This window comes from Heteronotia binoei, chromosome 2 (assembly GCF_032191835.1).
Source record: "Heteronotia binoei isolate CCM8104 ecotype False Entrance Well chromosome 2, APGP_CSIRO_Hbin_v1, whole genome shotgun sequence".
Classification (NCBI taxonomy): Eukaryota; Metazoa; Chordata; class Lepidosauria; order Squamata; family Gekkonidae; genus Heteronotia; species Heteronotia binoei.
In genome coordinates, this window is record NC_083224.1 from 121,480,560 (window position 1) to 121,508,131 (window position 27,572).

The following is a 27,572-nucleotide window of genomic DNA, read 5'->3' on the forward strand; positions in this document are numbered from 1 at the left end:
TAGCCTCTCCTTTCCCGGTGTAGTGAATGCCGCTATGCCTGGCAGATGGTCACTGCAATGGCCTCTCCTGCATTACTGCATCCGTGGCAACACCTTCCCGCTGGTCCCCCCCATTTCTCACAGAGTTTGCCACGTCATGGTGCAACCGAATGTCCGGCGGTATAACCGGATGGGCAGGCTGGGCTCACCAACCTCGCCAGCCAAGAGAAGGAAAACTCTTAACATCAAACCCGGGCAGATAGAGCTCGTTAATGTAACACCTACCACCTGGAGGACTCACTGCCGGCGTCCCGGCTTACTGGGCCATGGCAGATGACCCCAAGGTGAAAGGGTGGAGCCAGTACTGCGCACACTGTGCTTCACCTAAAAATTCCTCTGCGCAGGCCTGAAGGGCATATCCACATCCACAACACACCAAGTCCTGCAGCGATAAGCAAGGGGCGAAACGGCAGGTGGAAGATGCCACTGGAAGCCGCAGTCCCAATCCTGCATGTAGGCGGTTCAGGGTATTGGTCGCCTGATGCTGACCCGGAGACGAAAGCATCTTTCGGCAGCACCCTGAACGACCAAGCAGCCTTATCTAGGGACAGCACTGCTTGCTCCACACGGAGAGGGGCCTAGAAAAGGTGGCCTAAACAAAGCTCGTCTCCCCCCCCCCCAGTTGGCTAGCCGCGGTCAACGGGCATCCTTACTTGCGGTCAAAAAATAACAACAAAGAAAAGGCGTGCACCTGCCTCACAAAGTGTGCAAAGACTAAAGCTTGCGTGTTGGAACATCAGAACCATGCTTGACACAGTAGACAGTGGTCGCCCTGAACGACGCTCTGCTCTAGTTGCCCACAAACTTCTCAGGTTGAATATCGACATAGCAGCTCTCAGTGAGGTCCGTTTCCCTGAGGAAGGTAGTCTTCAAGAACATGGTGCTAGCTATACCCTGTACTGGTCGGGTAAGTCAAAGGCTTCTTCAATGCCAGAGTAGGTAAAGACTCGGAAGCCTGGAAAGGAGTACTTGGCAAACACGGCATTGGCAACTGCAATGATAACGGGCGCCTCCTGCTAGAATTCTGCACGGAGCACCAGCTCACCATCACCAACACTATCTTTCAGCAGAAGAACAGCCTGAAGACAACCTGGATGCACCCACGGTCCAAGCACTGGCACCTTATCGACTACATTCTGGTGCGCCAGAGAGCCCTTCGAGATGTCTTACACACCTGAGTAATGCCCAGTGCGGAATGTCATACGGATCATCGTCTTGTACGCTGCAATCTCCGTCTTCACTTTAAACCCACACCCAGGAGAGAAGGTATCCCTCGGAGGAAGCTTCAGGTTGGCAGCCTTCAGTCAGCCGAAGTTAAAGCTGCCTTCCAGGCAAAACTCCAGTCAAGAATTGAGGACCCCAGTTGCCCCACAGACCCTTCTCCAGAAGCACTCTGTGAATAACTAAAAACTACCATCCTGTCGATCTCTGAAGAAGTCCTCGGGTTCTCCACAAGGAAGAACAAGGACTGGTTTGACGAGAACAATCAAGAGATCCAAGAATTACTAGCGAAAAAGAGATCTGCCTACCAAGCACATCTTGCTCAGCCCTCCTGTCCCGGGAAAAAAGCAATCTTTCGCGCTGCATGTAGCAACCTCCAGTGCAAGCTTCAAGACATTCAGAACGAGTGGTGGACCAAGCTTGCAGAGATAACCCAGCTGTGTGCAGACACTGGTGATTTAAGAGGGTTCTACGAAGCCCTGAAGGCAGTATATGGCCCATCATATCAGGCTCAGAGTCCCTTGCATAGTGCAGACGGCCAAGTGCTCCTCACAGACAAAGCATCCATACTGAACCGGTGGTCACAGTATTTTCAGGTTCTCTTCAGTGCCAACCGCGTAGTTCAAGATTCAGCAATCCACCTCACCCCACTTCATCCAGTGAAAACAGAGTTGGGTGAGATCCCCACCCTAGAAGAGACTGTTAAAGCCATCAAGCAGCTGAAAAGTGGCAAGGCAGCGGGAGTTGATGGAATCCCACCAGAGATCTGGAAGCATGGGGGCACAGTACTACATAGCACACTTCGCAAAGTACCTGTCACCTGCTGGGAACAAGGCAAACTACCACAGCGATGCAATCATCATCACTCTACACAAAAACAAAGGGGAAAAGTCAGACTGCTCCAACTACCAAGGGATAACCCTGCTCTCCATCGCAGGCAAAATCCTTGCCAGAATACTCCTGAACAGACTGGTGCCCACCATCGCAGAAGAACTCCTCCCAGAGAGCCAGTGCGGCTTCAGAGCTAACAGGAGCACCACCGATATGGTATTTGTTCTCAGGCAGCTCCAAGAGAAATGCAGGGAACAGAACAAGGGCCTATACGTGACTTTTGTCGACCTTACCAAAGCTTTCAATACCGTTAGCAGGAAAGGCCTGTGGCAAATCTTGGAACGTTTAGGATGTCCCCCAAGGTTCCTCAGCATGATCATCCAGCTACATGAAGACCAGCGAGGCCAAGTCAGACACTGCAACGACTTCTCGGAGCCCTTCCCAATAGGCACAGGTGTAAAGCAAGGCTGCGTTCTCGCGCCAACTCTCTTTACGATCTTCTTTAGCATGATGCTTCAAAGAGCCGCAGTAGATCTAGATGATGACGATGGTGTCTACATCCGCTATCGCACCGATGGCAGCCTGTTCAACCTGAGGCGACTAAAGGTTCACTCCAAGACAATGGAAAAACTTATCCGAGAGCTACTGTTTGCTGATGATGCTGCACTCGTCTCCCACTTGATATCAGCTCTGCAGCATATGACGTCATGCTTTGCATAGGCTGCCAAGCTATTCGGCCTAGAAGTTAGTCTGAAGAAGACAGAAGTTCTCCACCAGCCTGCACCCCAGGAAGATTATCACCCTCCCTGCATCACTGTGGATGAATCAGTTCTGAAGACAGTCCAGCAGTTCAGCTACCTGGGGTGCATCATTTCCTCAGATGCCAAGATCAACAAGGAGATTGACAACAGGCTGTCACGGGCTGGGGCCAGGCCAGGCAAAGTCCAGGGGCAGTCCAAGGTCTGTAGCTGGGTAGCAAGGAGGGTCCAAAGTGCCAAAACCGAATCACAGTCCAGGTATCGTAGGTCAGAGGTTCAGAAGCCGAAGTCAGGGGGTCCAGAAGTCAATGCCAGAGTCAGGGGGTCCAGAAGCCAAAGTGGATGCTAGAACGTCAGGTAAGTGACTAGTTGCTTCCACAAAGCCTTCTCTCAAAGCCCACAGCTATATAGCCCTCTGCTGTCTGTTGCCCATTTGGGCTAATTGCTGACTCAGAGGGCAGCCAGGATCCTGCTAAGACTCAAGCACCCTCACTCCTAGAAGGGCCAGAATCCTTTCAAAACTCAGGGCTCAGGGAGCGTCTTGCTCGTGAGCATGCCGCCCTCCTCCGATCCCTGAGGTCCTGACGAAGGCAGTCACCCACACGAGCCACCCGAGAGGGCGAGGCAGGGGGGCTTGGATCTTCTCCAGCAGGAGGCAGGGGCACTGGTGCAGGTGGCAGGGGCACAGTTTCTTCTGCAGGCTCGGCTTCTTCTGCAGGGCCCCCAGCACCCATGACACAGGCTGGCAAAGGCAAACCGTGCATTTGGCCGACTGCACAAAAGAGTGTGGAGCAACAAGCATCTGAAAAAAGGCACAAAGATCAATGTTTACAACGTGATTGTGATGACAACCCTCAGCTACGGCTCCGAATCATGGGTTTTATACCGTCATCACCTGCGACTCCTTGAGCACTTTCATCAGCGCTGCCTTTGCACCACCCTTAACATCCACTAGAGTGACTTTGTGACCAACACTGAAGTCCTCAAGAGGGCGGAGGTTACAAGCATCGAGGCACTGCTGTTGAAGACGCAGCTGCGCTGGGCAGGGCATATTTCTAGGATGGAAAACCACCGCCTTCCCAAGATTGCTCTGTACTTTCCACCGGCCATCGAAATAGAGGGGCACCAAAGAAGAGGTACAAGGACTCCTTGAAGAAATCCCTTGGCACCTGTCGCATCAACCATCACCAGTGGTCTGACCTAGCCTCAGATCGCAAAGCATGGAGGCACACCATCCACCAGGCTGTCTCTTCCTTTGAAAACGCACGCATAGCTGGTCTTGAGGACAAAAGGAGATTGAGGAAGAATCGCACTGCTACAGCACCAACCCCAAATCAGACTTTTCCCTGCAGCCACTGTGGCCAGATCTGCCTGTCCCTCATTGGTCTTGTCAGCCACCAGCGAGCCTGCAGCAGACATGGACTACTGCACCCTTCTTAAATCTTCGTTTGCGAAGTCAAGCCGAGAAAATACCCTCAGCGGTATTTTCTGGGAGGTTTGCCAACATCCCTTATCAGGATAGAGTCTGCCCATGTAATGGAAGACACCTTGAAATGGTTGCCCATGTCTTATTATTAAGTATTATTGTGATTTTTATGGGGAAGTGCGGGACTGCATAATCAAACCTATTCTGTCTAATTTTTATGGATTATCTGAAGCGAAGTTAGGGTTTTTTTCTGCTATCTGACCAATGTTACCATATCGCAAGCCTGGTTGCAAAGTACCTTTTGGCTGCCATAACAATCAGGGAGCAAAAGACTAGCTCCCCTCTTGATGTTTGACTGGTTTTTATAGCTGAAACTTCATGGAAATTTGCTATGCTGTACTTTTTATTTCTATGCCAATAAAGGTATTTGGATTTGGATTTATATAGTTAGAAGATAGGATAAAGATATGATAAATGGGAATGGAAAATGGAAATTGAATTGTTAAAGCCAATGGATTAGCAAGGAGGTGGTGGGTGTGCCTTCCCAAGACCTCCGACCGTAGAGATTTTTCTGCAGCACCCAGTTCTGGAGGTAACCCTGTTCAGCTTTCTTTAGCAGGCATGAGAGAAGATAGTTAAAGTTTTAAAAAATTAAGTGTGTAATGATGGAAGTCCATGAAAGAAGTAAAGAAGTTTTGGAAACAAAAAGAAAGAATATAATTATGACTAAAATAAGAATGAGGATAAGTGGTATGGGGATCAGGTAAAGAAAGGAAATAAGATAAAGAGCAAGGAGTTTATTTATCTGTTGTTAGTATTCAGTTTGATTGGTAGAAGGCAACAAGCAAAAAATGAAGTGTATTTATATGAGATGTGTAAATATGTTGATATTTGCACACTTAATAAAATATTAATTTAAAAAAAACCATAGAAGGGTTTTTCATATACCTTCAAAAGGTGGGAAATTAATTATAAAGCAAAAGTATAAAGCAGGAAAAATGTTCCATTTAAAATCAACCTCCCCTCTCCCCTGCAAAACTCCAGAAAATCTTGCTTTTTGGCTCAGTGATAAGGATCCTAAAAACACTCTAGCAATTGTGGAATTTGTCTCAGTCTTTGCATTAAAAAAATGAAATAAGTGTCTTCTGCTGCTCAAGTTTCTGAGAGTACAAAAGGAAATGAAATCATAAAGAACTAATACTGGTGGAAAACACAAGTGTATATAAAAATGAAACCTGAGGGGGAAAATTAATATTTCTAAAACAGTTATATATATGAAACTGTTATCAAAGTCTGAATACCAAAAGGAAACTCAGTAGTAAAGGGGTATCTGAAGGAGATATCTAAATATAACATTTAAAAAGAGAGCATTCACAAGTAGACTACAAATCATTCAAACAATTGTTCAACTCTCCCCTCCCCAAAGCAAAAGGAAGAGCATAAATGACTATGACAAAGTTGGAAATAATAACCATGTTCAATTCAGAAAGAAGTCACCCTAGGTATTAAGAACCATTTAAAACAGAGTGGCACAACCCTGAAGAGGGAAGACAATAAATAATATTAAAAAATAATATAGAAACTTCTGAGGATAGCTCAAGGAATTAAGACACACATATACGCACAGAGAGAGCAGCCAAAGTAAACACAGCACACACACAGGAGAGTTGTTGAATGTAATCATGTTTCAACCAAGTTCTCCAGACCAACACAGGGAAACCAAAGGTTCTAGCTTACTCTTTTCTCTAACTGTGCAAATGACTTCTAAAGGAATGCAAGGGGGGGGGGGAACAGAGGGACTGGGCTAGATTCTCTTTCTTACTCACAGCACTGGGAGCAGCCTTTATTCTTCAAGCTTCCCCCACTCAGACTGCCTTCACTGAAAGGCACACACACCCCTTCCAAAAAGGAAGCAGTTCCCAAGCTGCTTCTAGCTTCACCTTGGAAAGGCTGCACATGGTGGTTGTTGGAACTGGGGCTTCCCTTTGCCTGCCAGCTGGCTGGCAGGCGGGGCGGGGTGGGGTGGGGGAAGCCTGCAAAACTAGGACATGGGATCATGGCAAGCCGAGGAGACAGGCACTTAACAATCTTGCTAAGTGCCTGCTTCCTCCAAGCTAAACGATTGGAGAAAGCAGGCTTGGAGAGGGCAGGCACTTCAATAGACAGTTCCCTAAGTGCTTGCCTTCTCTCCAAGCGTGCCAGAACATTCTGCATGGTAGCAGAAACTCTATTCTTGTGAGTTCCGGTTCAAAAAAAGCCCTATAATTAGCCTTTATTTTTAAAATATGATAACTTTTGGTGGAAGCCGTTTCTCCATATGACCTGTTGCTTTCTAGCTCTTGAGCTTCTCTACACTGCTTCTGTGCAACCTTGGTGCAATATTATTATGAAATTTATTATAGATATTTACCTGTTTTATTCATTTTTGTGATCAACTGGATAGAATTCATTTTTATGAGAGAATAACAATTTCAGATCACAGTGGCAGATATATCGATGCTCATTTTATCAGCAGTTTGGCACCCTGCATGTTGCTGGTAGGAATTATGTAAAATAGTAGTATAGATTTTTTTAAAAAAAAAAATTGTAATATAGGTTTTGCTCTTCCTGTATGCATTTGGGGAAATATCATCCTAATATGACACGTGAAGCCTTGATAATAGCTCTGTTCTGCAAAAGGAGAAGTTTCTGGCCATTTGTGTTGATCTCATGGCATCCGGTCTCAGCATTTGTTTGCTAAAGTGCATCTTGGTAATAGCACTGTGATTGCATGAGATGCAATTGAGCATAATGTAGTAACACTGTGCAGCTAAAGAATGATTCATTTACTCTGAGCCAGAGAAACAGATGCTTGGATTTGACCTGCTGTAGAACTCAGGTTGGATATGCATCACTATATGCATCATTACCATAAATGTCTTTATCTATGTGAGGTAATTATTTTTTTTCTAAATGATTATACCCATACTTTTAACAACTGTACTAATATCTGAGTTAAAAATTGTAGTCATAATGTTTATACAGTTTTAACATGTTCAGTGTTCTTTCACTAAAGTGTGTAGAAAATGTATAAAGAAACATAGATTGAAGTTACAGTAAAATTGATAGATGTTTTAATTTGTGTTGACAGTTATGCTGTCAGAAACAGCATTCTGTTTCTTAAGCAGCCTAATTTGAAATCCATTTTCCTTATATTCAGCTCTGGTATTTAAAAAGATCACGTTTTTGAGCATTTTTTAAAAGAAATCAAAACTAAACTTGAACCTTAGTTTGGGAGCAGCACATTCATAAAATATATATTTACATAATGGAAGGCTCTTTTATGTCAAGCAATGGGAAATAATTCTGAAGGTCTTATGTATCCTGTTTTCTTCTTTTTAAAAGAAAAGCGGAGCGCCACCACCCATGAAATTACCACCTCCTTACAAAGAACCAGAAAAGTCCAGCTCTGAGGAGACAGAGGAGGAACAAGAGGACTTTTATACAGAGGGTAAATGATGTGATATTTTACTAATATTGCTGTGTTGAGGATTGCTTTCCATCTGTTGTTCTGCTATGAATTGGCAGGCAATAGTAGGAGCTGTTTTTATAAAACTATAATTAAAAATTGTCAAAGTGTTGAGAGATCTCAGTTTCTGTTAGCCCAGTTAATTTTCACAAACTGTACTAACTGCTTTCTTAAAATTAATGGTGGGCAACTTAAAACTAATGGTGCAAGAGGTCTCTTCCAGACTGTAAAGAAATATTTATTTTCAGAGCAAGTAAAAACCGGTGGTGTATCTGTGTACTGAGGTTTCAGTCTACACTTCTGGACAAGAACCACATGTTGCATGTTTTTCCAAGGCTTGTTTACATAATAGGCAAACAACGGTTTAACTTTTGCATCTACTGCAGTCAGAGCCCTCTGCTCATGACCTGAGTTCTATCCCAGCGAAAGCTGGTTCAGGTTGACTCAGCCTTCCATCCTTCCGAGGTTGGTAAAATGAGTACCCAGTTTCCAGGGGGGAAAGTGTAGATGACTGGGGAAGGCAATGGCAAACCACCTTGTTAAAAGTCTGCCATGAAAACATTGTGAAAGCAACATCACCCCAGAGCTGAAAACGACTGCTGCTTGCACAGGGGATTTCTTTTACTTTTTTTTTTAGTATAAAGAAGTATTTCCTTTTGTTCACCCTGAATTAAATGCCCTCAATGGATTTTCTCCATTTAAATCATGTACTTTCAAACTGCAGATACACAAGCATGCTGATGTTATTTTTACACTGTGGTGTGGATTCATTTAGCAAAATGGCATTGGAGTGAAAAAAAGGCTATTATTATACATAACTCTTCCTCTATGATTCATAGCTCTTCATTCACTTTAAATTGTAGTTAGAGAAATATGAACAGCCCAACAGAAATGAAAGGACTGATGAGAGTATGGCTATAGAGGAAGGTTTCTACGTAGTTTAAGGTTGAATAAGTTGTGGTGAAACCAGGGGAGAATGAGAGAGAAAGAAGCATCCAGTTGTTCCCTGAAGGGAAAAAGGAGAATAATGGTGCTTCTGTAGGCTCCCTCCATCTTCAGTTCTTCCCTACAGCATTGTTTCTATCATTTCTCCATTTCCCCTCTTTTTGCTCCTAAAACCAAAAAAGCACATACAGTACAGTAGTGTGTCAGATCTATGTCAGTCATGGGTGAAGAAGTAACAAATGTGAAGAGTGCTCTGTGATGAGAGTCCTCTTGTTGCTTATATCAGTGAGCAAGCCTGATGTGGATGCTGTTTTAAAGAGTGCTGGGAATTACCACATGATTTGTCACAGCTTCTTATTAACAGGCTCCCCCTATCATTCTTATAGTTCTGGACCTTCTGCAAACTTCAAGTGCTCATGTAGTGTTTGAGGAAAGAAGCTCCTATATCAGTTGCGCTACAACCCTGGATTAATTATAAAACCAGCCTTATATTACAATCTTAAACAGATTTGCATACTTCTAAGTCCACCGAAGTCAGTGGGTTTAGGAGTGTCCAATTCTGCCTAAGATTGCACTATATGAGTGTCAGTGTAATGTAGTAGCTACAGTGCATAGAGAAGGCTCAAGTTCAAATCCCTGATCAGGTTCAAGGCTTACTAGAAAAACTCAGACCAGTCTCCATCTCTCAGCCTAATGGCTGGAAGGGCAGGGACTGTGCTGTCTTGAATGTGTTCAAGAAAGTGCTTTGAACTAGCTCAGTGATGGTGAACCTTTTAGAGACCGAGTGCCCAAACTGCAACCCAAACCCCACTTATTTATCACAAAGTGCCAACACGGCAATTTAACCTGAATACTGAGGTTTTAGTTTAGAAAAAACATCTCATAGCGAAATTAACAAACTGAAAGAACATTTGGTCTGGATAGCATTTGTTTAGGAAACCAACAAAATAGTAACATGTCAGAATGAGAGAATGATGGTAGTGTCATAAGGCAATAAATGGAGGTTGTTCATTGCTCAGTTGCTTGCAGGTCTGGGTTAAACTGAAAACATGCCTTTCCCACAGGTGCTCCTGTCCACCTAATTTACTTTTGAACATGTAACACATACATTATAAACATCATTCTAGTTTGCCATTAGGAAAAAATAATACATTAAAATATAGTATGTTTAGTAGGAGCTGGTGGTTAGGGTGTCCAAATCAGATCTGGGAGGTCCTGATTCATAAGCCCACTCTGCCCTGGCAGCTTGCTGGGAAACCTTGTACCAGTAATATACTCTGGCTCATAGGTTCGTTGTGAAGATAAAAGAGAAAGGGAGAGTGTGTCAGACTACTTCAATGTCCTTTTGGGGGAGGAAGGCAGGGGATACATGATGTTAGTTAATAAATTAAGTTGATGAAAGGAGTCCGCTGATTTATATGGCTAAATCTGAGTCCAGCAGCATCTTAGAGAACAAGATTTTTGAGAGTCAAAGCTCCTTTTATATAATTGAGGGAGATCTAATGCTGGAAGGCTTGTGCCCTCTCCCCCAAATCTTGTTGGTCTCTAGGGTGCTCCTGGGCTCGAATCTAGTTGTTCTACTATGGACCAGCACGGCTACCCTTGGAAATTTCAGGGATAGTCTGAATTGTATTAACTAGAAAGTCTGATGTGAGAAAGGAGGGCCCGTTTGGTGTAGAAGTTAAGTGTGTGGACTCTTATCTGGAAGAACTGGGTTTGTTTCCCCACTCCACCACTTGCAGCTGCTGGAATGGCCTTGGGTCAGCCATAGCTCTTGCAGAGCTGTCCTTGAAAGGGCAGCTTCAGGGAGAGCTTCTTTCAGCCCCACCTACCTCACAGGGTGTCTGTTGTAGGGGAGGAAGATAAAGGAGATTGTGAGCTGCTCTGAGACCCTGAGATTCAGAGTGAAGGACGGGATATAAATCCAATATCTTCTTCTCTCTTTAAACTCAAACTGCAGTCTTGTGCATGTGTTGAGAGTAGATGCCACGGTGCTCACTGTAGATTACTTCCGAGTAACCATGGAGAGCAAGCCCAATGAGGAAAGGCTAAGGGACTTGGGGATATTCAGTCTGGATAAGAGGAGGTTGAAGGGGGAGACATGATTGCTGTTTTGAAGTATTAGAAGGACTGCCACATAGAGGAAGACAGGGGGGCAGGGAGCTGTTTCTGCTGGCAGCAGAGGAGAGAACTGGCATAGGAAAAACTTTTTAACAGTAAGAGTTGTTCAATAGTGCAATCAACCCCCTCACTGGCAGTCTTTAAGCAGCGGCTGGACAAACACTTGTCAGGGATGCTCTGGAAAACCAGAACAGTAGTGCAACAGTTCAAAAACAGTTTATCAACAATTTGCCTTATGGTCCCTGTAGCTTGAAAGAGCTCTACTCAGATACTGCTATCAGAAGCATCGTATTTGAAAACAAGGAAGCCTGCAGTTACCCCTTTCCACTCCTAAACCAGAGGCAATCCCAGCTGCTGTTTCTCCCAGATTACTGGGATCCAATATTTCCTGTAATAAACCCAAATCCCTTCAAAAAAACGTGCTTGATACAAGGTCCTGATCTCTCTTCCTTCTTCCCCCCATCCCCACACACCCATGCTCTCTTCTTCCCTTGGACTTGGACTGTGCCACAACAGTTTTGAAATATGAAACACAACCAGGTCTTGGCCACATGAAAGCATGAATCTGCCTTATACCCATCTCACTAATGCAGGGGTGGCCAAACTGTGACTTGGGAGCCACATGTGGCTATTTCACACACATAAGAACATAAGAGAAGCCATGTTAGATCAGGCCAATGGCCCATCCAGTCCAACACTCTGTGTCACACAGTGGCAAAATACACACACACACTGTGGCTAATAGCCACTGATGGACCTCTGCTCCATATTTTTATCTAAACCCCTCTTGAAGGTGGCTATGCTTGTGGCCGCCACCACCTCCTGTGGCAATGAATTCCACATGTTAATCACCCTTTGGGTGAAGAAGTACTTCCTTTTATCCGTTTTAACCTGTCTGCTCAGCAATTTCATCGAATGCCCACAAGTTCTTGTATTGTGAGAAAGGGAAAAAAGTACTTCTTTCTCTACTTTCTCCATCCCATACATTATCTTGTAAACCTCTATCATGTCACCCCGCAGTCGACGTTTCTCCAAGCTAAAGAGCCCCAAGCGTTTCAACCTTTCTTCATAGGGAAAGTGTTCCAGCCCTTTAATCATTCTAGTTGCCCTTTTCTGGACTTTCTCCAACGCTATAATATCCTTTTTGAGGTGCGGCGACCAGATCTGCACACAGTACTCCAAATGAGACCGCACCATCGATTTATACAGGGGCATTATGATACTGGCTGATTTGTTTTCAATTCCCTTCCTAATAATTCTCAGCATGGCGTTGGCCTTTTTTTTATTGCAAACGCACACTGTCTTGACATTTTCAGTGAGTTATCTACCACGACCCCAAGATCTCTCTCTTGGTCAGTCTCTGCCAGTTCACACCCCATCAACTTGTATTTGTAGCTGGGATTCTTGGCCCCAATGTGCATTACTTTGCACTTGGCCACATTGAACCGCATCTGCCACGTTGACGCCCACTCACCCAGCCTCAACAGATCCCTTTGGAGTTCCTCACAATCCTCTCTGGTTCTCACCACCCTGAACAATTTAGTGTCATCCGCAAACTTGGCCACTTCACTGCTCACTCCCAACTCTAAATCATTTATGAACAAGTTAAAGAGCATGGGACCCAGTACCGAGCCCTGCGGCACCCCACTGCTTACCGTCCTCCACTGCGAAGACTGCCCATTTATACTCACTCTCTGCTTCCTATTACTCAGCCAGTTTTTGATCCACAAGAGGACCTGTCCTTTTACTCCACATCATGTAGCTCTTGAAGCCCCCAGCAGAGAAGGCATTTGTCTCCTTAAACCACTTCAAGCCAAGCCAGCCAATGGCTTGGAGAATGCATTTAAAGTTCAAGTTGCTTTCTTTCCACCTCTCTCTCCCTACCCCCACCTATCTTCCTTCCTTCCTTCCTTCCTTCCTTCCTTCCTTCCTTCCTTCCTTCCTTCCTTCCTTCCTTCCTTCCTTCCTTCCTTCCTTCCTTCCTTCCTTCCTTCCCTCAGACATCTGACGTTCATGTCTGGTGACTCTCACACATCTGACATTTATTCTATGTGGCTCTTATGTTAAGCAAGTTTGGCCACTCCTGCCCTAGTGGGTCCCATCTAACCGCCTCCCTAAAACTGCAGGAACACCTGCAAGGAATTTCCTCTGTATGTTGTGCTTGGGGGCTGCATTGTGGTTGCACCCACCCCCTCATGTCAGAATTCCAAGGGTGCCCATGAGCTCAAAAAGGTTGGAGTGCCCTGTTGCCTCTGAAGGATGCCCAGTTAGGGTTTCCAGGTTTCGGTTGGGAAATACCTGGAGATTTGGGGGAAGGAGTCTGAGTTTGGGGAGAGCAGGAGCTTCAATGCTATATGACTCTAGAGCCTCGTCCGGGGGTGGGGAGGGAGTGCGTGTGCCCAAAGAGAGGGCTCTGAGTGCCGCCTCTGGCACCTGTGCCATAGGTTCACCATCACTGAACTAGCTGGATATCCTTCTTGTATTGGATCCAAAGAACCATGAGCAAAACAACCCCCTGCAGCCTTCTGTGAATCCTGAAATGTAGCTGAAGGAGGGTCTGCAAAGGTAAAGGAGAATCAGGAAATTTACCATCATGGCTTGCACAGGCCGAAGAAGACTTTTTATCCAACCGATTATTATTGATAATGATTATGTTGTTTCTCAAGCGTACTTTGTACTGCAGAAAAAACGCTGGATGTTTATTTGGGTAAATATAATATAAACTATATAACAGCATGTTAAATCCTTGTACAAATTTGTTAAAATTATGGGCACGTTGAAGCTTTTATATACTTAACTTACATTGACTGTCCTGTGAAGTTACTGCAGAGAGTGTATCTGGGGGCAACTAGCTCTGCAAGAGGAAGAAAAACCAAAGTAAATTGTTATAAAAAGAGGAGTTAATCGTGCTATCATAAGTTGAAGAGGAACCTGAAGTCAAACACTGCCTCTCCAATAGATGTCACTGCAGTCACCAGTAAGTGCTGCTTTTCAAGATGCACATAAGGGAGAATAAGTTAAGGATGGCTGTCTAGGAAATGTGGACTTTTCTTACATTTAAATAATGTGCAGGGCTTATTTGGCTTTCTTAGCAGGTATATTTGGTCCCTTAGTGGCGTCATAAAAGGAGGTACTTGGCCAAGGATACTGGTGTTTGAGTTTTTGCTGTTCCCTAACTCTTATTTTTTTATTGTTTGTAAGCAAACTACTGATAAGCAAATATATTATTTATACAAGCCAAAGGAGAAAAATAATAAAAGCTATACTCTTCACTTATTTGCTCCATTTGGCAAATGGAGCAAATTTGCTCCATTTGGCAAAACTCCTTGGCAAGTTGAGTCACTTCTAAAAACATTTTCATTTTTTAGGAGCTGAAAACTTTACATATAAATAAAAATCTTGAACTTTATCCTTAAAAGTTCTTTTCTTTGGTATTTTCTTCTGCTCCCATACTTCAGCTAAGGTTAATCTAGTGACTATTATAACATACAATGTTGCTTCACATTAAGCTTCTTTGGAGTAGAGTCTGCATAGTTTAACAAGAATCATTCTGGTGTACTTTCAATATTATGCCCAACTCCTTTTGAGAGGATTATAGATACCAGCCTCCAATATTTCATTGCTCTAATACAGGGGTCCAGGTTTTTTAGGGTTGCCAAGTCCAATCCCAGAAATATCTGGGGACTTTGGGGGTGGAGCCAGGAGACACTGGCATGGAGCTAGGGGGGAGGGGGGAAACGGCAGCGGGGAGCGTGGCGAGCCACCCCGTCTCGGAGCGGGCGACACCGCTGCGCAGCTGCCGCCTCTTCTCCGCTTGCCGTGGCTGCTCCTCCGAGATGGGCTCATGCTGAGCCCATCTCAGAGGAGCAGCTGCAGTGGGGCAGGGAGAGCGGCAGCGGCGCGGTGGCCTCGCCGGTTCCGCTCCGCCTCTGGGGTGGAATCAGAGGGGAGGTGGAGGCGGGCCAGGGGCATGGTGAGCTGCGAGTCCGGATCCTAGAAGGGCCCGGATTCGCGGCTCGCCATGCTCCTGGCCTGCCTCCGCCCTTCCCTGGTTTTGCCTGCGCTGCTGCCGCCTCTTGGCTGCTCCTCCGAGATGGGCTCAGCCTGGGCCCATCTCGGAGGAGCAGCTGCGGTGGGCGGGGAGGGGGCAGCGGCGGCGGCCTCGCCCGCTCCGGGATGGGGCGGCTTGCCATGCTCCCCGGCGCCGTTTCCCACCTCCCCCCGCTTCCATTTTTTTGGGGAGCGGGGGAAGAGGGTAGAAATCCTGGGGTCCCCCGCCAGGGCGGGAGGGTTGGGAAGCCTAAGGTTTTTGTTATTCAGTCAATACAATAACTATAATTTCTATAATAAACATCTTTCTCAGGGTTTTTCAAAATAAACCAGCTTTTTAAGAAAGTTGCAACGACTTATTATTTAAGTTCAGCTAATTTCTGTTCCTTATAATTAACCCATAAGGATAACCATTTGAACCTTGCAGTGATAACATAGTAAAATGTTAGGCCCTAATCTGGATCTCCTAGGCTAACCTGACCACATCAGAATTTGGAACCTAAGGAGGGTCAGCACTGGCCAGTATTTGCATGGGAGACCACCAGGGGAGTCCAGGATCACTACACAAACGCAGGAAATAGCAAACCACCTCTGTACATCTTTTGGCTTGAAAACTCTTTGGGATCAACATAACATGGCTGCAACTTGATGGCACTGTCCACTACCACCAGGTAGTAAAATACGAAGTATTGCTAGTCCATCTTGATACCATTTCTATTGAGCTGCTTGCCCTGCTATTTTGGGGGGAGCGGGGTTGGGTGAGGGTTGCCAAATAAATTCCTTTTGACATTCTTTGCAATTCCAGTAACTTTTTTTCAGATATACTTACTGGGGTATTCTGAATTTCATAAATTGATTTTGATAGTAATACTGTCTTCAAAGCATTAGTTCTATTTAAGAGTGACAATGTTCCCCATATTCAAATCTTATTTTTAATTCTCCTTAGAACTCAATTGAAGCTTGTGGTAAATGTTTTGTCATTATTTAAGGTTATATAAATGCCTAGGCATTTAACCCTTATTTTATGCAGCTTCTCTTTTATTGCCTTTGTTCTTTCTTCAAATTAGTAACAATGTTTATATTTCTTCTCTCTACACTTAAAGGATAGAGGAATGCTGCAGTATATTTATGTTATATTTCACAAGCCTTCATAGCATGTGTGTGTAATACTTGTATAGCTTTTTCCAGTTGTTGGTATATAGCTACATCACTGAGAATGCCTTCTGAAAGAAGCGTGTGGAATTGATCGTGCTCTTAGGCTCTTTCCCTGTTAATGTGCTGGGCAGATGGTGTATTTGTGGATATGCACGTGTCCATGGATATCAGGAAGAATGCATCGAGGATGCTTTTTAGGAGGAAAGAAAAATTATCATTTAGAAAAACTAATGAGTTTGGCACTTTTCACTGTTAATTTCTTCCCTTAAGCTTTAGTGATTTTTAATTGCTAAAAAAGGGAGCAATTTTAGATGCTTGAAAGGTTTAGATTTTCCTAATTTCTCAGTAATAACATGCAAGTAGTGATCAGGATTTGGACCTAAATATTAGTAAAGAAAATATAGTTTTGTTTCTGGGGTATAAATGTTATCTTGTGGTACATCTCAGTTAATGTGAATGCTGAAAGGTAATACTTGCAAAAGTCTGCTAGGCTGACATTCACTGATGATTTGAACCTGAAAATGCATCTATAAATATATGTGACTGGATGTTATAAACAGTTTTTCTGCAATTAAGAGAGGACCATTAAATAGTGGCAGTAGCTTGCTGAGGAAGAAAGATACAGTATTGTGTTAAATTGATGTACATTTTGAGATGGGAATGCCATCCGAATATTAGTGATCTCTGACAGTGCAACAACACAGTAACAGCAGCAGTAGCAGTAGCAGCAGCAGTCGAGCGTCAGTGGGTCAGATGTGGGAAATCAGGGATTTGCTTTTCCCTGCATAGTTGTGCTGGCAATTTTGCTGTCGGATGTAACTGTTCGCTTGTGGGTAAGCTTGAAATGAGGAGTAATTGATCACATGCATTAATAGAAGGAGAACTGACAGCTTGCCCTTAAAGAGAGGGGAATCTCTGATACAGGCCCAAGGTCGTCAGAAGAAAGAGGAGCACTGAGCTGCTCTGTTTCTGAGAGTGTGTGTGATGAGGATTGGAGCTGCTCACAGCATTTGAATGTTTGTCAGGAATGCAGATACCTTGAAGTGCATACTGATTCAGCAATGGTACAAGGGGGTTTCCCAGGTACGTATTAAAGTATCTATCTACATATATTTTACTCACTTCCAGCCACTCATTTTCACTGTTTCATTAACAACTACTAAGGAGGAAAACATGAGCAATAATAATAGCATTTTTTTTTGCGTTATCTGAATATAGAAAGAAAATATGACTTTTACTAGCTTTTTTAATGCATTGGCTAAATTGATGTAATTATTTGAATCAGCCAGTGAAACTGACAGTGTATTGATAGGCTGTCTCAGCATGCAGAATTCTTTGGTAATTGCTGAAGATGACCCAACTTTTTAAAAATTCTTAACCAATCATCACTAAAATGTGATGGTTTTTCTTTTGTGTTTTGCCTGATTAAGTCTCTGCTAGGTAAATGTTTAGCATAGAATAAAGAGCTGTTGAAATCTCAATGTTAAGCATTTTTTTATTGAATGAAGCAACAGAATGTGAGTAAACAAGCATGTTATTTTCTGCAAAGTGTGATACAATGTTACAGCACTGCTGTGAAGTGTGATTTGCTTATTCCCAGTTTATCTTTTTGCTATCTACATTTGTGCAGTGCCTGGGTTCCAAGTATTTAGAAAAGGAGGAGGTTTATGTGTGTGTGTGTGTGAGTAAGAGATGCGTGCCCAGAAATCTTAGGTTTAATGCTGTAAAAGATCTGACAATGATGGTTTGATGTATCCCTCGTTTTTACTACAGACCTTTTGTTGAATATTGCAAGTGTGCAACTTCACAAACCGTGGTTCTGTAGCGTCCACTTTGTGTTCTACATAGAGAAATGGCTTTGGAGGATTGCACATAAGAATTTTTTTAATGAAGCTGGCACTTTGTTATGGAGAAACACTTAGCATCACTGCAGTGACTTGCAATTAGAGATATGACATAACAGGTTGGGAGAGAGGGTGCGTGGGTATGTGCCAGGGAGAGGGTAAACTATAGTATACCATTAATGCATGCCTGAGGCTGCTCTAGAATTGTTTTTATAGAAACTGAATATACATTTCCAACTAGAATCTTTTAGCAATACTATCATATTGCAAAGAAAGTGCGTCAAGAACGTCTGATCTAGCTGACCAGCAAAGCTGTAAAATTCTAAAGAGAAAACAAAACCACATTGCTTGCTTATTAGTGTTCAGTGTCTAAAATGCATCTTCACTTTGTAGTTGTTTTTAACTTTGGGACTCATGAGAATGTGAAGTGTAAATAATCTACTCTAGGGAGGAAAACATAATATGCTGTTAACAGTTGTACTCTGTAAGTGCTCTTATACATTACAGAATGTTGCCTGTAAAAGACAGGATTAATATTTTCATGGATGCATTAGTCATACATCGCTTCAGAAGGGTTTTCATTGATAGTTCCTTAGTGTGAGTTATGTGTAGTGCATGACTACTGCATCACCATCTTGGGGTTGTTGTGAGCTTTTTGGTAATAACTATTTTATTATTTTTGCCTTAGTATTATAGACAATGCTTAACATATACAAAAGGATCACAAGGCTGCCAAAGCCTCCTTGAAATGTGGTGTTCCATGTTCTAATTGCAAGGCATAAAAACTTTCATGTTATGTTCATGTGTCCACATGCATCAGCTGCATACTAGGCATACCTCTGCCATACTGTAAACATTTGACAACGACAGAATTAAACAAGAGAAGCAAATGCAAGTAACCAATCCCTGGCTGCATTTTTATTCAAGGTTTTGATTTGGAGTGGTGGGAAAGTTAAGGGTAGTCAACTTTTCGCCATGTACTATTTCTGCTGCATCGCTCCACTCCCAAAGTGCATTCCCCTTGATATATATTTGTTTATACTGATATTATTGAACAATTGGACATAAGTATAGTAAAACTTTAAGAACATAAGAAAAGCCATGTTGGATCAGGCCAATGGCCCACCCAGTCCAACACTCTGTGTCACACAGTGGCCAATATATGCGTGTCTGTATGTGCGTATATATGTATGTACATACATACATATACACACACACACATATATATACCGTGGCTCAGCCACTGATGGATCTCTGCTCCATATTTTTATCCAATCCCCTCTTAAAGCTGGCTATGCTTATAGCGGCCACCACCTCCTGTGGCAGTGAATTCCACATGTTAATCACCCTTTGGGTGAAGAAGTACTTCCTTTTATCCATTTTAACCTTACTGCTCAGCAATTTCATTGAATGCCCACGAGTTCTTGTATTGTGAGAAAAGGACTTCTTTCTCTACTTTCTCCATCCCATGCATAATCTTGTAAACCTCTATCATGTCACCCCGCAGTTGACGTTTCTCCAAGCTAAAGAGCCCCAAGTGTTTTAACCTTTCTTCATAGTGAAAGTGTTCCAAACCTTAAATCATTCTAGTTGCCCTTTTCTGCACTTTTTCCAATGCTTTAATATCTTTTTTGAGGTGCGGTGAACAGAATTGTACGCAGTATTCCAAATGAGACCGCACCATCAATTTATACAGGGGCATTATGATACTGGCTGATTTGTTTTCAATTCCCTTCCTAATAATTCCCAGCATGGTGTTGGCCTTTTTTATTGCAATCGCACACTGTCTTGACATTTTCAGTGAGTTATCTACCACGACCCCAAGATCTCTCCCTTGGTCAGTCTCTGCCAGTTCACAACCCATCAACTAGTATTTGTAGCTGGGATTCTTGGCCCCAATGTCCATTACTTTGCACTTGGCCACATTGAACCTCATCTGCCATGTTGATGCCCACTCACCCAGCCTCAGCAGATCCCTTTGGAGTGCCTCACAATCCTCTCTGGTTCTCATCTGAACAATTTAGTGTCATCTGCAAACATGGCACCTTCACTGCTAATAATAATAATAATAATAATAATAATAATAATAATAATAATAATAATAATATTTTATTTTATTTTTATATCCCGCCCTCCCCGCCAGGCGGGCTCAGGGCGGCTAACAGACATGGGGTCCCATGATTCACATTAAACAATAAACAATATAACAGGCATGGGAGTCCCATGATTCACATAAAGCATAGCAATTTAAACATTAATTACAAATAAGTTATTTAAAATACATAAAACATATAAAATAGGTGCTAAAATAATATAGTCCTGATGTATATGAGATGGCTAAATATCTGTTCGTTCGTTATCAGGTTCTGTCTCAAATACCACTGCTTACTCCCAACTCCAGATCATTAATGAACAAATTAAAGAGCACGGGACCCAGTACTGAGCCCTGCGGCACCCCACTGCTTACCGTCCTCCACTGTGAAGACTGCCCATTTATATTCACTCTCTGCTTCCTATTAATTAGCCACTTTAGCATTTTTATTATTAAATATAGACACATATATCTTTACAATATTTGTTTGAATGCTGGTTGTTATTTTGCACATGGTGTTTTTTGAGTTCTTTGCATTTGCTATTTGCTATGATCCCAGTTTGTTTATTGCTAGAAATTTTGAGTACAGCAAGTTCACTATGGAGATCAGGAATATACACAGTGGTTCCCCAGGAGGAAATGGCATTCTCCTGTCTGATGTCCCATCCCTTCTCAAACTCTACCCTCTCCAGGCCCCAATCCTTAAATATCCAGGAATTTCCTAACTTAGAGTTGGCAACCCTATCTCCTTCCCTTTATCTGTCCCTTTGACTTCAGCTTTCCATCATCTTCCCCTTCCCTGCAGCCTCTAAATAGGAAAAGCACAGTCTTTCTCCACAGTGTGCGTGTGTCTGTGTGGGGGGAAACTAAAGCAGTTTACATAATTCTCCTCTCCTTCCTGTGATCTGAACAACAACCCTGTGAGGCAGGTTAGGCTGGAAGTTGTGACTGGTCCTAAATCACCCTGTCAGCTTCCACAGCAAGAATCTGGGTCTGACAGATCAAACTCTGAATCCCTAACTCCTAATCCCTCCTCAAACTCCACCACAGAATCTCCAGGGATTTCCCACCAACATGGAAAGGTATCACTAAAGGTCTCTGGGTGAATGCCTCCCCATCCTTGCTGCCTTCCCACCCACCCAAGTGAAGGAATTCACTCCCCGCCCCCACCTCAAGGGCAGCTAATCTCTGCTATCTGAACTTCAGACAACAGATCTCTCTCCCCATTCTGGAGAAAATGACTGATTTGGAGGGTGGACTCTATGGCATTATATTCCCCTGAGGCTTCTCCTTTCCTGATTAAAGCTGTCTGAGTTGCCTAGCGACAGCCTCTGGCTAGCACTTCCTAGGGGGCAGCCATGGGCTCTAAGGAAATAGTCCCAGCAGGGCCTGGCCTCCCTGGCTATTTCTGTGGCTTTTGGAGTTTGCATGTGCTGGGAGGTCTTTCATGAGGCTGCAGTAGCTCTGCAGCCCTTTCTGAGGCCAGTGAACAGAGAGGACACAGAAAAGAGTTGAAGATGTGGCTGTCTCTGAAGTAAGACTGCTTTGGCAATGTGTTGAACATTCCTGGGCCTGCAGTAGGTGGGTGCAGGGGAGTTAGCCAATGAGAAGCCAGAGACGATGATCAATGTGTGATTGGCCAATAGCATGTTCCCACAGTAACAGCCCAAACTTAGGTTGGTTGCATTTTACTGACAGAATCAGCTTTGCTAGCTTTCAACAGCCACTTGGGCGGGAGAAAGGAGCAGACTCAATCAATGGCACGTAAGTAGTCTTGATTGATAGTTTGATGGGCTAAAGGCTAATACCCCACAGTCCCACCGAGCCCCAACCAATCAGGATGGTCAGATTTGCGACCATGACAGGAGAATTATTACTAAAAGATTGTATTAAAAAGAGTCTTCAAAGGCCATCAATGCCATGTTTTTAGGCAATATTTGTTAATCCCATGTAATTGGGATACTAGTGTAGCATCTTCCTGTGACTGGTTGGACAGTGGTAACATGCAATTTAGAGCAGCCTTCCCCCACCCACCCCCCACCCCGGTGTGTGTGTGAGAGAGGGTGTGTGTGTGTGTGTGTGTGTGTGTGAGAGAGAGAGAGAGAGAGAGAGATGGGTAAATGCAGATGCTTCATTGGTAGGGGTCGTTTTCGCACTTAGCGTTTGCTCCCCTTATTCCGCGGCGCAATTATGTCGGGATCATTTTTCTCGTTTTCCCACTAGTGACTCTTTGCGGAGTCGCCTTCCCTGAAGCCCCGGCTCAAATCGTTTTCCCACTGGCATCGACTTGAGTTCGATGCCCTGTCAATCATTTTTTTTTTAAGCGCAAGTCTGGTTGCGTAATGACGTACTAACGTACTAACGTAACATCGAGCAGGCACAGCTGTTCCCTCCCCTTCTTTTCGTGGACAAACCGCATCACGTGTGCTGCTGCTGCTTATGGATTGGCTGCAGCTGTAGAATCCTCCACAGCTCTTTATGTATTAACAGAAGCATTATGTATTAACAGTCTATTTTCTAACCGAGCGGAATGTAGCCAGGGAGAAGAATGCAGGACTCCAACTTCCCATTTTATACATGGCGATTTTGTGCAGGTCCAGAAATCCTGGTGGCACAGCTGAGGGAGGCATTCCCTTTTTAAAACACACACACATGAACGCACAACTTTATTAGAAAACAATCTTCCTGGAACGTACAGTATCGTTTGTCCCCCTCCGCGCAACGCTAGACACAGCCATACATTCATAGAAACCCGCTTCCGCACATGCACATCGCTAGTTGGTGGGAAACTGCAAACATGCAGATGCACAAAGAGGTGCTGCATGCTTGATGTCCCAACTTCACCCAGCAACTGGGCATGTGTGCATGCAGATAAAATGGAGGAGGAAGTCCCGGGGCCTTAGTTCTGATGTCTCTTCATGTGCAGGGCCAAGTGGTCAGATCGAGAGAAGCTGCGATTGCACACAGCACACTGGAAAGGCTTGGCTCCGGTGTGCTTCCTGTAGTGGCGAGTCAGCTCATCGGAGCGAGCGAATCTCCACTCACATCCTTCCCAGGCGCTCTCCTCCCCCGGCTCCGGGCGGTGGCGGCTTGAGTTCCCCGGGGCCGCCGAAGAGCGCGGCCTCCCGAGCCCCCAGAACTGGCTTGAGCTGGGCGAAGACGGGCTCCTCTGGCCCCAGGCGGGCGCTCATGCTCAGCACCCGGGTGGCCATGCGAGCCACAAAGAGCGGCAGGCAGCAAGAGCCTCGCCCGGGCCCGTCGCAGCTCACGAGCCACGTCCTCCTCCTCCGACAGCTGCGCCTTCGCGCATGAGGCTGCCCTCCACCTGGCCCGGCACGTCCCTCCTGCCACACACATGAACGCTTTGGCCTGCACCGGCACTAGATTCCCCCCCCCCAACAATGGTCGTTTTCGCATTATCGAGATAACACAACAGCGAAATAACGCAACTAAAGTCAATAATAATAATAAAAAAATTCTAACGAAACCAATTGAAGTGGCAATTGAGGCTATTCCAGGAGGGTTTTTTTTTTTATTTGTTAATTTCGAAATATCGCTAGTATGCAAAACTGTGAAGTTTAAAAAAAAAAATGGCCGTGCCGGCACTTTGGGGAAGCTCCGCGAAAGGCTGATGATTGGCCAAGGGGGTGGATGGGGTGGGAGGACGGAAAGGGAGAGGATGCCGCCCACACAGCAGTCGATCCGGCGTGGATGGATTTCCCACTGCAAAGTCCGCGGAGTGGATCCGGTGTGGATTCGGAGGTTTTCAAAAACTCCGGCAGCATGCTGAAAAACATACTCCGGTGTAAAACCCCTGAAGCGCCGGAGCAAAGCGCGGCGCCGGAGCAACAGGTGCGAAATCCAGGAAAAGATCCGGAGGTAAATGGGGCGCTACGCCGGAGCAAAGGCTAGTGCGAAAACGGCCAGGGAAAAAAGGCACCTAGTGATTCAAACTTGTAACGGTCTGGACCCAAAGTTATAATTGTATTCCTGAACCCAAGGGCCCAGTTCTCACCAAGACAAGTCTTGGACCCGCAATGTCTTCATTTAATGAATAAACCTAATTCGATTTTATCATAGAGGTTGTAATTGATGGGGATTGTGCAGCACCTGACACTATCAGGATTACCAAGTCCTGAGGAGGAATTTGGTGTAACCTTGTATATGAGCAAGGGCATAGCCAGAATTTTTTAGGTTGAGAGGCTTTTTAAAAAATAATAATAAGAGCACTCAAATTTTTAAAAAGCCCCCTCCCCCCCACACACTATCTAAAAAGGCAGGGCTGGCAGGCAGAGTCTACCTGCTTCTCGCCGCCTCTTAGTTTCCCATCCTGTTGAGCAGGAGGGGAGAGAGAGGCAGGGCCAGCGGGCTAGGGGGTTCTACAGTTGAGGGGCCTCTACTGGAAGTTGGGTTGCCCCCCCTCCCATCCTTAGCTATAGGTCTCTATATGAGTACTAGCACATTTTTCTGGTCTTACAAAAACAACCAACAACCTCAAAACACAGCACTGATTCAGGGTATTTCCAAGAAAAAAGAAGCTAATCTTTGTCCCCTGGATACCCCAGTTCTTATAGTGGAAATCTGGCTATGTAGCAGCGCAGTTTTTAAAGTAGGAGATGTGTGTCCAAGTGGACATTCAGTTGTACATAGTGTACACATAATGGACATAGATGACATTCTAGAAATGAATGAAGAACATTTGTATTGAGATTGGAAGCCAATGGAAGTATAATGCCTGCTAGAAGTGTGACATTTTAATGAAAATGGATAGAACAAGTAGAACATAGAAATGCTTTCACAATAATTTTTAGAAATACCCATCTTTCCAGAAAATTCCTGAACAAAATCTCACTTTCCATACACTGTTGTCTGGTTCTCTATATCTGGAGTGCTGAAGCAGTTTCAACTGTGTGAACCAGCATGGTGTAGTGGTTAGCATGTCAGAGTAGGATCTTGGGAGAATTGAATCACTACTTTGCCATGGAAGCTTTCTGGGTGACTTTGGGCCAGTTGTATACACTCAGTTTAACTTATCTTACAGAGTTGTTGTGAGGATAAAATAGAGGAGAATGATGTAAACCACTCTGAGTTCCCTCTGGGGAGAAAGAAGAAGTGGGGGATAATTAAGTAAATAAAATGGGTATACATAGCACATGCAGTTGTACCAATTCCACAATTCACTGCTGGAATGTTGAAAGAATGACAGCAACAGAAGAAACATGTTTTAGTATAGAGACTAATAGTATGAGACTCCTCAAAATACATTTTTGTTGTTTTTTTAGGGTGTGTGTGTGAGGGGGGTGTTTCTGTGTGCATAAAAGAGTTTTTAAACTAATGGCAATGTATACAAGGTAAAATGTGTGAAATTACAGTTACAAAATGGAACCTAGTTACAATTACAGTTTCTTTTTTAAAAAGCTTTGTAGTGTGGTATGCACTTTCTCTACTGGCTGTGGAATCAGTAGTGTGAACCATATGGGTGAGCTGGTGGGAGCCCTGCAGTTATCTGTCTTGGCCACATGAATGGCCTCTGTCAATGGATTCCAATGGTCAGATGTGTTTGATTATCATCCTGATTCTCAGGACTTTATTTAAGCAGGAACTCATTTGCATATTAGGCTACACCCTCTTGATATAGCCAATCCTCTTGGAGTTTAATGTAGGCCCCATATAGGGTTGCCAATTCTAACTCACAAAATACCTGGGGACTTTGGGGGTGGAGCCAGGAGACTTTCCCATTCCTAAAATAAATAAATAAAAATACAGCAATGCAGTTCTCCTGAATACAGTCTTCATTTCTCCAGCAGCTGGCTGCACTTTCACTCTCTCTCTTTCACACTCTCTCACACACAAAGCAGCCAAAATAAACACAGTTTGGAAGCACACAATTTGTGGTCTCACTGGGACAATTTACTCACTAATTTACTCTGCAAACAAGCAACTGAGGAACTGGGCTGTTTCCCTTCCTCCTTCCCATGTTGTTTTGCAGGCTCACCCTGCCCTCATTCAATCTAGCTGAAGATTTAAAGGCACACACACCTTTTAAAGAGCAAACTTTCCCAGCATCTCCTTAAGCCTTCCTAGGTTTGAAGGCACATGGAGGCTGTTGAGGCAGGGCTTCCCCCCCACCAACCTGCTAACTACCACAACCACTTTTAACTTTAAAAGGGGTAAATTCTCTGACATGAGAAGGCATGTGAAGAGGAAACTGAAAGGAAAGGTAAATAGAGTCAAAACCCCTGGGGAAGCTTGGAGGCTATTTAAAACAACAATCCTAGAAGCTCAGATAATATATACCACAGGAAAGACACAATACGTATAAGAAAAGGCCTGCATGGTTAACAAGCAAAGTAATGGAAGCTGTAAAAGGTAAGAAGGATTCCTTTAAGTGATGGAAATCTACTCCAAGTGAGGTTAATAAAAGGGAACACAGGCTGTGGCAAATCAAATGCAAGACTGTGATCAGGCAGGCAAAAAGAGACTATGAGGAGCATATTGCAAAAAACATAAAGACCAACAATAAAAATTTCTTCAAATATATTAGAAGCAGGAAACCAGCCAGGGAGGCAGTGGGGCCCTTGGATGACCAAGGGGTAAAAGGATTACTGAAGGAGGATAGGGAAATGGCTGAGAAGCTGAATGCATTTTTTGCCTCCATCTTCACTGTGGAAGATGAGAAGTGATTGCCCACTCCAGAACTGCTAATTTTGTAATGGGTGCTAAAGGACCTGAGTCAGATTGAAGCAACGAGAGAGGAGGTCCTACAACTGATAGACAAAAACTAATAAGTCACCAGGTCCAGACGGTATACATCCAAGAGTTCTGAAAGAACTCAAAGGTGAACTTGTGGATCTCCTGACAAAAATATGTAATCTTTCTTTGAAATCTGCCTCCGTTCCTGAGGACTGGGAGGTAGCAAATGTCACCCCCATCTTTAAAAAGGGTTCCAGAGGAGATCCGGAAAATTACAGGCCAGTCAGTCTGACTTCAATACTAGGAAAGTTGGTAGAAACCATTATCAAAGAGAAAATGAGTAGGCACATTGATGAACAAAAGTTATTGAGGAAGACTCAGCATGGGTTCTTTAAGGGAAGATCTTGTCTCACTAACCTGTCAGAGTTCTGTGAGGGGGTGAACAAACATGTGGACAAGGGGGACCCAATAGATGTTGTTTACTTTGACTTCCAGAAAGTTTTTGATAAAGTTCCCCATCAAAGGCTCCGTAGTAAGCTTGAGAGTCAGGGAGTAAAAAGACAAGTCCTCTTGTGGATCAAAAAGTGGCTAATTAATAGGAAACAGAGAGTGAGTATAAATGGGCAATTTTTGCAGTGGAGGATGGTAAGCAGTGGGGTGCTGCAGGGCTCAGTACTGGGTACCATTCTCTTTAACTTGTTCATTAATGATTTGGAATTGGGAGTAAGCAATAAAATGGCTAAGTTTGCAGAGGAGACTAAATTGTTCAGAGTGGTAAAAACCAGAGAGGATTGTGAGGCACTCCAAAGGGATCTGTCGAAGCTGGGTGTGTGGGCATCAATGTGGCAGATGAAGTTCAATGTGGCCAAGTACAAAGTAATGCACATTG

At 44.1% G+C, this 27,572-nt stretch overlaps 1 protein-coding gene across 1 annotated transcript in view; it reads left to right on the top strand.

Moving 5' to 3' along the window:
- The window catches only part of PATJ (PATJ crumbs cell polarity complex component), a 332,986-nt gene that overhangs the window by 152,065 nt on the left and 153,349 nt on the right, over positions 1-27,572 (top strand). The window contains 1 exon segment of the mRNA XM_060231912.1: positions 7,660-7,765. Within this exon segment, the coding sequence (XP_060087895.1) occupies positions 7,660-7,765 (106 nt within the window).